General features: G+C 43.7%; 2 protein-coding genes across 5 annotated transcripts in view; both read right to left on the bottom strand.

Moving 5' to 3' along the window:
* The window catches only part of RABGAP1 (RAB GTPase activating protein 1), a 171,806-nt gene extending 167,796 nt beyond the window's left edge, over positions 1 to 4,010 (bottom strand). Inside the window, exon 1 of the mRNA XM_071817381.1 lies at positions 4,007 to 4,010. The gene's annotated coding sequence lies outside the window, so the exon portion shown is untranslated. The remainder of the gene's footprint in view (positions 1 to 4,006) is intronic.
* Positions 625 to 13,387, bottom strand: MORN5 (MORN repeat containing 5). Of its 4 annotated transcripts, none has more exons than XM_065853905.2 (5): positions 13,271 to 13,387; positions 13,058 to 13,205; positions 12,651 to 12,762; positions 11,608 to 11,739; positions 625 to 1,256 (listed from the first exon to the last, which is right to left on the bottom strand). In XM_065853905.2, the coding sequence occupies exons 1-5, from the start codon at positions 13,315 to 13,317 to the stop codon at positions 1,177 to 1,179; spliced, it is 519 nt and encodes a 172-aa protein (XP_065709977.1). In that variant the 5' UTR covers positions 13,318 to 13,387; the 3' UTR covers positions 625 to 1,176. The 4 variants fall into 4 exon arrangements, with proteins under 4 accessions (XP_065709977.1, XP_071673489.1, XP_065709978.1 ...); XM_071817388.1 differs by lacking the exon at positions 625 to 1,256 and adding an exon at positions 7,922 to 10,820; XM_065853906.2 differs by lacking the exon at positions 625 to 1,256 and adding an exon at positions 7,922 to 9,181.
* Positions 13,388 to 13,395: the final 8 nt, after the last annotated feature.

Here is a 13,395-nt window from a genome sequence, read left to right as displayed (position 1 = left end):
CGCAGCCTCTGCGTACTCAACCTTCCCAGTTGCTATTTACAAATCTTTTGCAGGCAAAAGCCAATGAAGACAGCCAGCGAAAGGCTTTTCACCCAGGTTTAACACGGTAACTAAACGTGGCGAGGGTCTGAAAGTGGAATGGTTGACAGTTTTGTTACTGATCTTGTTTTTCGGCTCGTGCTGGGTAACCCCAGCGCCCGAGCTAAAGGTGCTGACACAACGTGCTCGCTGGGGCCGGAGTGGGAACCCAGCCCTGCGCTAGCGGGGTCGTGGTATCTGCAAGACGCCAACCATCGACACAGCGGTTTGACTTCATCTGCCAATCATTTGTCGTCGCATGTTGCAATTCTGCATGTCTTGGCTACAACGGTTAAAGAAATTTTCTCTGAATGAGTGGACAGTCAAGACTAATATTTATTTTAAAAAGAGTAAAACTAAATTGTAAGCACTTTTTTGTAAAACCAATGTCTGTTTTGTTACATACTTTTAATGTTGTGCTTTGTAAATGTCTTATTTGTGTAATAAATAAAGTTAATGCAAGTAGAAGTGCTGGCACTTACATCCAGAAAATGATGTAATTCCATTTTCTTTTATTTTTAAATACTTTCTGGCTTACTAATCAAGCAGCAACCCACCCAGTTTTCCTCTTTTATTATTTTGTTAAACTCTGGCTTCAGGAGAGTTCAACAAACGTTCGTAGTAAATGGATATAATTTCCTAGTTAGCAAACCAGTCATTAAAGAATACCTCTGGTGTACATTATTACAATGATCAATCAATATCAAAGTACTGAGCAAAAAGAGAGGAAAGGAATTCACCAGGACAGCTAACTAAAATCTGGGAAAATAATGTTGATTAAGATGGATTTGAATGACTTCAACACCAAATCTGAGGCACTCTTTTTAACAAATTGTTTTCAGGCTTAATAACGTGTGTATGTACCACAGCACACACCTCTCAGCAATATCATTGTGCGCACAGTCTGCTGTTTTCCGGGGCTTTTTCCCAGCATGACTGATTAAATGATTATTTCCATTTTTGTTTGTGCTGACAAAGATGACAAATAGATTATATTCTTGTGGAGGGAAAGGGTGAGACAGATCCAGAAGGACAAATTAGGTCTTTTGTGAATCAGATTACCTGCTTTGGAATATTATTGTCTAGCAAAAGCTGTTCTCATGGTTTCGGTTGATGTTCAGTTGTTTTATACCCGGCTTTCCGGCAGGTCCCAACGATCCATTCGTGCTCGTCATCATCTAAAAGAGAGATAAAGAAATGCCAAATACCACCATGTCCGACCTGCTTTTTGCATCACTGGGGTGCACCTCAAATAAGCAATTTTTCTTTTGAGAAATTAATCCCTTTTTAGCCAATGGCATCTCCTAGAACACAGTTTGTGTTCTTTAAAGGACCGTATGCTGTTCTGGTGGAATCTGACAAGGCAGGAGGTGCTGGATCTATGGCAATGACTCTGGTTGTTCGTCTGTTTGATAAGATTAGCTTGGGTGAAATGATGAGATTTACAAGTATATCTTTCATTTTTTTGACTTCCTGGCAGATGTGCAGGAGATACGTTCAAACTATCAGAAATGAAGAGACATTTTTTAAATTCCGTGTCTGCATTGCTGGTCGGTTTATGGAAAGTGAAGGTAAAGCAAAATCCATAAGCAAAGGCTGGGTTCTTGTCTTCCAGCTTTGCTTTCAGTGCTGTTTCTGAAATGTGTGTAATGCCAGGTATCAATAAGCAGATATAGTGGCTGATAGACATATTTTAGAGCATCTTTTGTGTCCCTTGTTAGTATTCATGTCTGTCATATTTATTCTCAGAGCATAATGACAGTGTGGAAAGAAAAAAAAACAAAGACAATGTAGGAGAAAACAATTGTCCAGCAAAGTTTGAATAGAAATCTTGTGTGTGATTGGAAAAAAATAACTTGGCAAATGTTAAGATGTGGCTTCTTAATTCTGGGGATTTAAACAGTCTTGTCTCCAAAAACCGTTCTGCAGCCTTTTCTTTTGTGTTTGTGTCGGGGAAAAGAGATCAGTGCAGAGCAGCAGAAGCAAACTTCAAAAAGCCTTGAAAACATAATCAAAGTATTACTTGCAACGATACCCGTATTTATTTTTCTGTAAATGAAATGTAGTAGAGCCGCTGCTTGTGTTTACCCCTGTCTTAGCAAATTCACATCAGCTGCCTGGGATGTGTATTTCTAACCTGCCTCCATTTAAATTTTAAGGGGTTTGTAGCAGCCCTTATTACCTGAAAGAATAGATGATTGCGGGCAGGATGGAGCCGAGGGGGCTGCAATCTCGGGGCTGGGACCATTGCTTGGCATAGCACCTAATCCCATTTATTGTATTTACACAGCTGCCCTGCCCAGCTGAGCTCCCTGCCTGGGCAGAAAGCAGCATGTTGGTGCTTGCAAGGAGCCCCATTTTCATGGGCATCTTGGACCTTTAAGGTAAAGCAACACAATAGCATTAGAAATGCAAAATGTACAAGGTCCTGGGCACGAAGTTGTGCTGATCTGAGAAGTGAAAGTTCAGAGAAGGGTGTGTGACAAATTAGGTCTGATGCACAAGTCTCCAAGCTTGGGGGTTAATCTTATTGATTGCAGTGGGGTTTGACTCATCCGCTTTGTCTTTCCTTTTTTTATATATATGTATTTTTTCATGCTACGCTCCCTTTTCTCTCATTCCTGCTGCAGTGAGTTGAGCGCTGGCCTTGGCTCCTCCCAAGGTGCTGCTGGCCAGCAGCTCTGGTGGCATCCCGGCCACCACCTGTGCCGAGGCACCATCCCTCGGCTGGAATGGCACGTTTCTTATTTGGGTACAAGCCAGCAGAAAGTAAACGCTGAAAAATAAGCTAAAAGGGAAACTAAAAATATGCGCGCTGAATCTTGCTTAAAGACCAGGCAATCCTGGCGGAGGCAGCGATTCCACTGAGGGCTGCGGCAGGAATGCAAATGTGGTCCTTAAGCTTTCGTAAAAACAACATCAAAGCCATAATCAATGTGCTGGCTTTTGTTCTATGCACTAGGTGTTCTGGCGCAGTAACGATGCCATCACGTGAGCCTCGGCTGGAACAGACATTGTCCAGCCTTGCTATCTCTGGGATTTTAGCTGGAAGTGCCTTAACTGGAAAAAAAGAATATCTAGTTTATCTGAGCTTGTAATAATTGCAAGAAAATGAAACTTTATTTCTGCCATGGTGAGGGAATAAGCAAAACTTACAGGTGCTGTACAGTACTCTAGCTGGTGTTTGGTACAGATGCATGTGGCTCACCTGAGTGCCAGAAATGGCCAGCCTGCCTCCCCAGGGACAACCACGGCGCCCGCTCAGCTGAGCAGCGCTGACAAAAGCAGACGCGAACTCGCTCTGCCTGGATCGTTCTCTTCTGTACTGCGTGTTCTCCTGCACACAAGGCAGGTTGCTCTAAGGATTTTAGCTCCCTGGACCTATCCCAAAACGTCTTGGTTCATGCAGTGATCTGATCCCGTGCAAATTAAATACATGTTCGTAAGCACTGCTTAACGTGCATGTGGTTTAATCAGATGTAAAAGCTGAATGAGCTATATGAATTCCAACATTCTATAGGAGAAGGAAAAATAGACGTAATGACTCGCTATTCCAAAAAATACCCTAAAGCAAATCTGCAGAACTGGGGTCCGAGGCGGGCGCACCGCACTACTGCTCTTCGCACCGGGCAAGGGGAAATGGAGAATGATCCAGCACAAGCCCAGAGATGAGAGTGGCTCCAGGGCTAGCTATGCGAGAAGAGGCAGGGAAATATTAGAATGTAAAGAGTTAAGCTATGGTAAAACATACTTTTGCTACACTAAAGAAGACTGGTTGATAATTACTGTAGTTTTAGGGCTATTTGAATCAGTGCAGCTGCAACCTCTTCAGTAGTAACCCCTGAAACAAGACAAACTGGGTTTATTGTACTGAACAAGTCTTAAAGCTCCTCCCTGATTGTTAGTAATTGGCAGCAATGGACTTAACAGCCTCTTGACTACCCTTTTTACACTCTACCTGACTGTGCAGCTAACAATTTAAATCACAGATGCCGATCCCTCTTTGTGGCAGCTGCTTGTTAACTACACGTTCCTCTCTTTCTGTCACTGGCTGCTTCCATAACCCTGCAACACCAGGGTTAGATTGGAGAATCACATTTCATCAATATTTAAAATGGAATTAAACCTTGAAGTTTGATTAATGCTACCGGATAGTGAGTTGTAATTACTATTTTGCAAATTGCAATTGTTTGAATATGTTAATATGATTGTCTAAGCACATCTTCACCTTCAGAAGTAATTTTCCTTTTAAAAAAGATTTGAAAAAAAAAAACCCACCAAACTCTTTAATCAGTGGTAAATTATCACCCTGTGCACAATTAGGTGGTGTGGGGCTCTCCACGTTGTGTGCTGAATTTTGTGTCAGCATGTTTATCTTTAAAAGTTTAGCCTTTTTTTAGATTTTCCTCAGTAGAATATACATTCATGGAAGAGGCTTTGCTGAAGACCATTGACCACGTTGATATTTGAAGGTAAAGGAAAAAAGCTTTGTCTGAAAATGTTATTGCAATCTGCTGTATCCCTAGTCGGTTAGTAAAGGTTATTTCCTCCCAAGTCAATGAAATATTGTTATCATGACATATCATTGAAATCTTGAAACAGAGAGAGCGAGAGATTTGAATGTATGAGCTGTTAGAGTACATGTGAGTATTGACTGATTCTTTTGAATTATTTCCTTCTGTCTCAGTCAAAAATAAGAACAGTTTTCTAGCACCCACAGGACATAGTTTGAATATTGTGGGCCAGCCTCTCAGCCAGCCCAAACCGGGAGAGCTTCTTTTTAATTTTGGTAATTAACCCAGGCTGTTTTCGTTAAGCAGGCAGAGGCGTCCGAGCCGGCCCTGGCCCCCACCTGCATGAGCGAGCCCCCCAGCAGCATCTGCCCCCAGCGGGGATTAACCAGGGCCGCGGTTCCTCTCACCTGCTGCTGGACACTGGCTGCAGCGCCAACAGGTCAGTCCGGATAGAGAGGCTTTTTAGGCAAATAAGACCCAACTAAATCTGTTGGTTGTCCTATGTTCCTGTAAGTAGCCCATTTCAAAATGCGTTTTTCTCAACAATTATTGCTTTGCAAGTTTCTTGCTTGGTTTGGGCGGCTTTAGTGGAAGCTCCAAACTCCACATCCAAACAGGGGTCTGTAGAAAATGCTGTTAGGTGTGTTCCACAGCGAGCTCAGACTGCAGCCCACTTAAATCAGTGCATTTCTGCTCAACATCTCTGCAAAACGAAACCACTTGTCTCATTTTCAATGCTCAGTCTAGAAGTAGTGGCAGAAGAGACTTTCCCAGCTACGCGCTGCAGATTTATCTCTCAGCCGGGATTAGAAACAGCTGAAAATTCAGGGTGGGCTTGCTTCAGTGCGCTTCCAAGGGACGACATGAAAATATACTGTAATTTAGGTGCATTTAATCTTTCTATATTAAATGCATATTGCAAAGTTTAGAACGATTTGCTTCGAGCTATTGCATTTCTGCGTTGCTTGTGGCAACCTCAGCCATGAGAGGCTCCTGAGGACTCTGCACCCCAGGTGTCGGCCATGGCTCGTGGGATCCTGTGTTTACAGCAGACGATCCTTGACCGAGAGCGGAGTTTCCTCTCTGTTTGCAGAGGGCCAAGCACACACAGACCATTGTAAACAACAGTATCGTTTAATTCTTTCGCGCGCCGGGCTCCTCCCGTCACCCGCAGCGCAGTTTATCGCGTTCTTCCACTGCACAGTTCCCCTGGCTGTGATAGCATCTCGGCCGTGGATCCTGCCTGGCACACCCCTCTCATTTCCACCGCCCTCCCGCATCCCCAGCACCACTTTCCTTACTGCACCTGACCCCGCCAACATCGGGGCTGGCAAGAAAATGGAAAATACATTTCCAATTAACCTTTGCTTCCACCCACAAATTCTCAGCCTTCCATTTACTTCTAATTACTGTAATTCCAAAATGGCCCCCAAATGAACTTTCCATCTCTTCTAAAATTTGTTTTCACATGCACCGTATAGTTGAATATAAGTGCCTATAAGACTTGTGTGTAACCTATTCAATGGATACACAATAGGATGGCCGGCACACAAACAAAGGTGTTATTCTTGGCATGCCACTATTTGGAATTGAAATTTTCACAGGTTTTTTTTTTAAGACCAGGAAGCCACAAGGCACAATATATCTGCAAAAGCTATAGCTACCAAAATTATTGTAGTAACTTATATCACGATGCATATATTATCATTGTTGGCTATAGTCTTGAATGTAAATAATATTGATTCATTTCTACATAAAAATGTCTTAAAAGAGCATATGATGGGTAGGAGAATTGGTCCAACATTTAAAAAAGTGTTTGCGGCAGAGTAAGAATAGACATGAAGCTACTTCTTGTAGGAGTCTGGCATCTTTACATTAAGTAGGCTCCACTTCCTTCTGCCATCTCCGCTTCCACACTCACTGTTTGCCTCCCCCAGCCGCCCCAGTTGGCCACTTGCTGATGTGCTGTCTCTCCTCCGGCTAAGATCTGGCTCCTCGACTCATTTATTTGTTAAGCATGGGAGATTGTTTAGGTCCAAAGCTCTCACCTCAAGACAAAAGCTCTCCAACCAAAAAATAGGAAGAGATGGGTGAGCGACACTTGGAGATCCAGATGAAAGAGCTATGATGCAGTTTCTAACCTTTCCCTTACTGTAATATTTTTCAAATCTTCTGACTGGTGTAGAAGCAGTGGGTTTGGAAAGCAAGAACCAGAAAATTGGAATTGTATGAATGTGGGCAAAAAAAACCCCCATGTCCTGGGACTGGACATAAGAGAAAAAAGTGTGTGGGAGATGGAGGAGACAAGATCAAGAACTGAAGTTGTACAGACTTGTGTAGAGCTTTGTGGGCAAAGCAAACAAGCTGAGTGCCACGGTACAGAGAGAAAATGTGTCTTGCAATGGTGTTTTGGAGGAATATGAATCAAAGAGGCCAGAGAAAGGAGTTAACAGGAAAAAGGACAAGCGCTTGAGCTGTTTCAAGAACAGCAAATGGCTACTCACAGTTGTGAGCTCTGCTGTTGTAAATGGAGAGTGGTATTGGCTCTCTGTTCTACAAAACCCCGCTTTCAGAACTAAGTTTGTCAGCCAAAGCAAAGAGAAAAAAGATCAATGGATTGCAAGAAACAGCGTTTAACATAAAAATGAGTAAAATTTACAATTCAGTTAACTTGTTAGATGTTAAAAAATCAGCAAACAATAGACACAATTTGTTTTGTTCGGAGCCCAGAGGTAGAGACCAAATCCTCTAAATTAATTTCTGCAAAAGCTGGGGTTTTTTTCCAAACAGGTCTGGATCCTATTCGTTGGAGAATATACTGATTACCAACTATTTTTAAGAGCTTTACACAAACATTATTTCTTTTGTTGTGTGAAATGCAGAATCAGCCATCTGGCAAATGCCCCAGAGCTAAAATCTTTTACATGACATATAATTCAAAATGATTAAATATACAACAGAAAATAGCTATAGCATTGCACTTAAAATAGCATGAACTTTTACTGCCGATCAAAACTGATTTCTTTAGCTTAACAAGTATCCAAAGAACAATTATTTGAAGAGCTTTTAAGAGTTTCAATATGTAGGAACTAAACCTCATCTAAATTCAGTATCTTAAGTCAAATAAAAAAGAAACAAATGTACAAAAGATTAAATGGTCCTGCGTTATAAGTAGACATTTAAATCTATGGGAAGCTAAATTCATTCGAACAAAAATACTATATTCCCTCGGTAAGCGTGTTGCTGGGGCTCTCCTCTCCTTTGCTAAGGGCATCTGCCAAAACAACTCTTACATTCTTAGGCAATGAGCAGGGACCAGCCTGGAATCGGAGTGTTCATCCACTCCCTCCATCAGCAGAACGGGCAGTTTCAAAGAAGAACAGGGAATAAAGCTCCGTGCACGATCCCCAAGAGCAGTCAATCTTTCTTCCTGCACCACAGCCGACTTGAAGTTAAACTTGCTGTCTTCTTTCCAGAAATACTCCAGGCCTGAAAAATTGCCAGGTCTTCATCCCACACCCAGTCCTCCAGTAGTTTATGAGAAAGAGCACGCAAACATCTGCATGTATTTGGGGTACATGAGGGTAGGTACAGAAATATTACCCTGTGCAATTATTGAGTGGTTATGGCTCTGTTTCTCAACCACATTTTTCAGACAAGTCTACATTTCTCAAAAAGCACTTGGTGCAAGTCAGCTCTGAGTTGTAAGACAAAAACGTCTAAATGTAGGAGATTTATCTCATGGATTTGCACGCTTGGATAAACCCAGAATGGATGAATATGTCGCTGTGCACTTTCAAAAAATTTCGCTTCTAAGTTCTTTCAGACTAAGTATAAGAATCTTCATCCCAAGGTAACAATGTGAGGAAACTGTACTACAGTCTGTGATCACTAAGGCTCAGAATTAAAATGGCTTCGCACCCTTGCCTGCGGAGTTGGGTCAGCCTCACAACCAAGGGACGTCAGACACTCTAACCCCAGACTTTTCTAAACTATAATAAAATAATGTTCTTGAATCTTGACCCTTTCAGCTCATAATGATTCCTGAAGCAGCAGGATTTTTCCTGCTGCTTTTGACAAGACTTTCAGGCTTGTAGAAATCCCAAGCTGATTGCTGGCTGGCTTGGCATTGCAGCAACACCAAAACCTCTCCTCCTCAGAAGACATTTGTCCTGGTTTTCCTGGCCGAATCCTGCTCTTAATAACACGCGTGTTAATTCAGTTACATGCCTGAGCTTTCGGGGTAGAGGCAGGCTTTGTGTCTTTTATATGATTTAACCCATCCTGGGGAGAACCAGAAGAGAAACAGAGTGATTTTCATCGTAAGTGTCTTTGCTTTTCATCAGCAGAGAGGTGACCCAGGCAATCTCCTGTAATCTCTTCCGTGCCAGTAGAAGAAAATTCCTATTCCTGACTGTATTTTCTCTTTGAAAGCTGTGGGCTTCTTTGATGTTTGGGGGTCCTAAAACCTGAATGTCTTTGCATTAAGAATAACACCATATATTTTCTACTTTTCACTGACAAACTGGGAAATCTTGCCATCTCTCTTTTGACCAAACACGGTTACAAAGGTGCCAGGAGTCCTATTTCTGGAAAGAAAAAACATGTAATAGTCCTAGTGAAACAGGAGTCTAGTACTAGCATCTATTCAAAATAAACAACCTATCTTCTTACAAACGAGCATTCCTATTCTTATTTATGTGTCCAATTTTGCGTACTTCACAATACTGGAAAAAAGAAAAGATTGAAGAACACATGGAGAATCAAGAGAAATTTGAGCATCCCCGAGGAAACAGAGGTTTAGGGATGGAGCAATAACTGCAGGACTGTAATGAGAATTTGGAAAACTTTGCTAGATAAAAACGCTTAAGAAAACTGTTGCTGTCATTTAATTCCCTGGGCCTGATTATGTTTTCACGATGGGCCTTTGCACTGCTTTAGCAGTAAGAGCTCGTTCAGTAAATGAGGATCAGACCTCCACGCTCGCGAAGAGCGAGGCTTGCCAAATTCACCAGCAGCCTCCCCGGGGCTCCACACACGCTCATCCGGACAACGACGCGAGGAGAGCAGGCTCGGTCATTTCAAACGGCGTCTCTTCTTTTCTGGAGCGGTACCGGGACGCTGCCCGTTTGGCCGCAGGTTGGTGCCAAGGCCGCGCGCTTCCTCGCCCTCCTCCCCAAACGAACGAGAAACAATCAGAAATGGCTCCGTCCCAGGGTGAAAGGTGAGAACTGGAGCGCTCTGAACGCCTGCTGCCAGACCCGAGGAAGACCGTGTCATTTTGGTAAACCTGTCAAGCTGTTGTAAGAACTTCCTGAATGCTTCCTACCATCTGCTTTTGATGCTTTCAAGACTTGGCTGGAAGCCTGGAGGTTTTCCTGCTCCTTCCTGCCCAACCTATAATGGAGCAATTCTGGATCTGTTCCCTGTCATCCCAGCCTCTTCCTCAGTTTCTTCTGCTTACAGCTGGGGTTTTTTCTTCTCTTTTTTTCCTTACTGCGGTGGCCTTGTGTCCTGAATCATCTCTCCTGGGGCGGTAAGAGTTCCTCTGATGTCGAGCAAGTGCCGGGCTTCTCAATTGTGTTCGTGTTCTTGGGAGGAAGGGTCTGGCCCACACCGCACATTCCTCCTTCACACTCACATCAACAAGTTTAACTTTGTGTACAGGGCTCTCAGTGGAACCGCCACGCAAAGCACCTCTCCGGCAGCTCCGTGGGGCTGCACGCCGCTCCGCTTAGCAAATATTGATTGATATAGTTTGTAGGGTTTGAGATAAATGTCATAAAGGACAATGAGTTCAAAGAACAGATTAAAAAACAATAAATTGAATTCCAAGGCGTTCCCTCCTGTCCTAATCTGTGTAGGTTCCTGTGTTTTTGGAAAGCATGGTGCTTATCTTCCTCATCAGTAGGCCCACTGCATTCCAGTATTTTGGATCAATGCCATTTGTAATAATCTAGATCAGTTTTTATTCAACGTTTATAAAACAGGCCATGTATCATAGGGTATATTTTATAGCAGATGGTATCTCCGATTCATTTAACCCCCCCTTCACTTCCCTCCTCCAGTATCACAGTGTGTACATAGGAAAGCTCCTGAAAGTTGAGCTGAGCAGAATTTGTTTCAACAAATAGTAAATCCATTGAAAAAATGGAGATTCCAAGCAGCAAAACTGTTAAACTGTGTCACACCGAAGGGGAAACGTTCTGTCTTCTGCAGTCACCGAGTCTTGCAATTTGGACGTTAAGGAGACAAAAAAAAATGGGGTGGGAGGATGGGTGCTTTTAGAAATAATTTTAATTTTGAAAAACATCTGTACTAAAAAGGTGATAAACACAAAGGTTAAACAGGCAGAACACAAAGCGCTTTTTCAAGTCAGATTACACTTTTTGAGTTGTCTCACTTCTGTGTGTTTTTATTTGAAAAGTGTCTCTTGGCTTGATGAGAACTAATGTGCCGTGAGGCTTTTTCATTTGAGTATTGATCCACAAGACCCAGTATTTGCCAGACTCTACCTAGGACACAGCCATACAAGGTGACAAGAGAGCTTCCTGTTCAGCAAGGTATTTCAACATAGCCCTAAGACCCATTTCAATAGAACGGTCTATTCTAACATTTAGAGATAAGCACAAGCTTAAGCCCTTTGCTGGTTCACAACACGGAGTTTATTCCCTTTCAGGACGGGTGATGTGCACCTTACAACCACTCCCTTGCCTGAGATCATCATGGCAGAGACTGAACATTTTCCTGAGATTAACATACCAAACGGTAATAAAATACATTTATTTATATCTGCTTGGGAATACCTCATTGTAATTTTGCAAAATATGATTTATATGACTCTGGGGATACAGAAATCACTGATAAAAATAAATAGGTAAAAAATATTTTAGGTCGGTGATAACAGAACCAAATCATGGACTTTTAAAATGTTTTACATTTAATCACGCATCCCAGAACATAACATGACTAATAAACTCATCTCAGTTTACCTTGCGGAAGAAGTGAATCATACCTGCGTATCTCAGGAACCTGAGTTTGTAGTCAACAACCACTCTGGTTTCAGGATTATAGAATCCATCACCACAGTCGTAACATCCTTGTGGGATATTTCGGGGAGGCTCCAGATTTGTAAGCTGAGCAATGCCTAAAGAAAACAACAACAACAACAAAGGGTTTGCTTTATTTTGCCCTTTTTTTTCTTTTGCATCTGTGCCTTTGATAAGATAACTACCAAATATTACATTTCCACTGCATTTGCTATAAAAACAATGTGGTTACCTTACCTTTTTGCCAATTTTGAAGATAGGGAAAATGAAAATGGAAAAATCCATACACAGAAAGTGTGTGACAAAAGACATCACTTTGATTTCTCATTCACAGTCCTGTGATTCAGCCCACTGAGCGAACATTACACATCTGACCCCAAACCCCAAAATGGGGCCAGGGGACTTGCTGGCCTCCCAGCACGGCTGCACGTCATCGCCAAAATACCCTTTCTATAACGAAGAGTATTTTATGTGTTACATTACGTATTATAGTCACTTGTTCTTTATAAATATTTTCACCTTTTGACTACAGGCAAATAACGATATTACAAAGGTCTTTAGCAAAAATATGGACTGGACACAAGTGTTTATGTTGGTATCTACTAAAAAGCTACGTGGGATCGATGCATTCAAACTTTATTTGATCTTCTTCAAACTTTATTTGATCTTCTGCATGTAAGTGAGTTGCTTTTGCTCAAGTTTTCTCTACTAAAAGCACAGTGCTAATGCAGTGAAGGTGAGATGTATAAAAGGGTTAATGAGGATGTCAAAAGCTGCGGATAACAGAGCCCCATCCTGCGGGTCCTCACTCAAGAGGAGCCCACGCAGCCGTTGGGCGCTGCTGGAAGGTGGTGTCAGCATTCTTCTGGCAGCGTCCGACGGCCAGGGCCTGAAATTAGCCAGAGCATTTCTGCTCCATGTTACTCATGTAGCCAAATTAATCTTTCTTAAGCAAAGTTGTTAGTTTAATTCCTTCCAGACTCTCAGGATCGCAAACGCAATTCAGTACCTGCTGGTTTAAGACCAAAACAGATTTCTGTGTAAAATCTTCTGTCGTAGCCGTCACAGTAATGCCATTTTTTATCTTCGTATTTGAGACCATCTGCAAAAGTGTATTTCCCCTGCAAAACGTGTTCAAGCACAGAGTTAATAAACATGATGGATGGGTCGAGCACGAGCAGGGCCAGCGTTCCCGCTGCCAAAACCGCGCGCTGGCTGCGCACGGGTCTGCGCAGCGCTGGGAACCGCAGCTGCGGGATGCCCGGCCCCGAGCGGCGTCTGGGGACGAGATGTGCCGAGGGGACCAAAAATTGGCTTGGCTCAGAAATCCGCTTATTTCAGCTCAAAACCTCCCCCGCAGCGTGGCCTGCGGGCGGGGCCGCTCCCCGGTGGTGCGGGTCCCCCAGCCCGGGGTACCTGCGTGGGCACCCCGCGGTGCCAGAGCGCCCGGTAAGTGCCGCCGCCGGGGAAGAGCAGCTCTCCCTCGCCGTGAAACATCCCGTCCTTCAGCTCGCCCCGGTACTCGGTGCCCGTCGGCAGCGTGTAGGAGCCCTGTCCCTCCATCCTGCAGGAGACAGAGCGGTCGGGAGGGGCCGGGCGGGCGGCAGCCCCGCTCCCCGCCGGGCCCACCTGCTGCGCACGGTGCCGCCGCGGTAGCGCCCGCCCGTCAGCTCCATGGCGGCCCGGCCCGACGGCGCGGCCGCGTCTCCATGGCAACGCCGGGGCGCCGCGGGGACACAAAGCTCCGCCCCCCG

The sequence above is a fragment of the Patagioenas fasciata genome, chromosome 20 (assembly GCF_037038585.1).
Source record: "Patagioenas fasciata isolate bPatFas1 chromosome 20, bPatFas1.hap1, whole genome shotgun sequence".
NCBI lineage: Eukaryota > Metazoa > Chordata > Aves > Columbiformes > Columbidae > Patagioenas > Patagioenas fasciata.
This window is presented reverse-complemented; position numbering and strand designations above follow the sequence as displayed.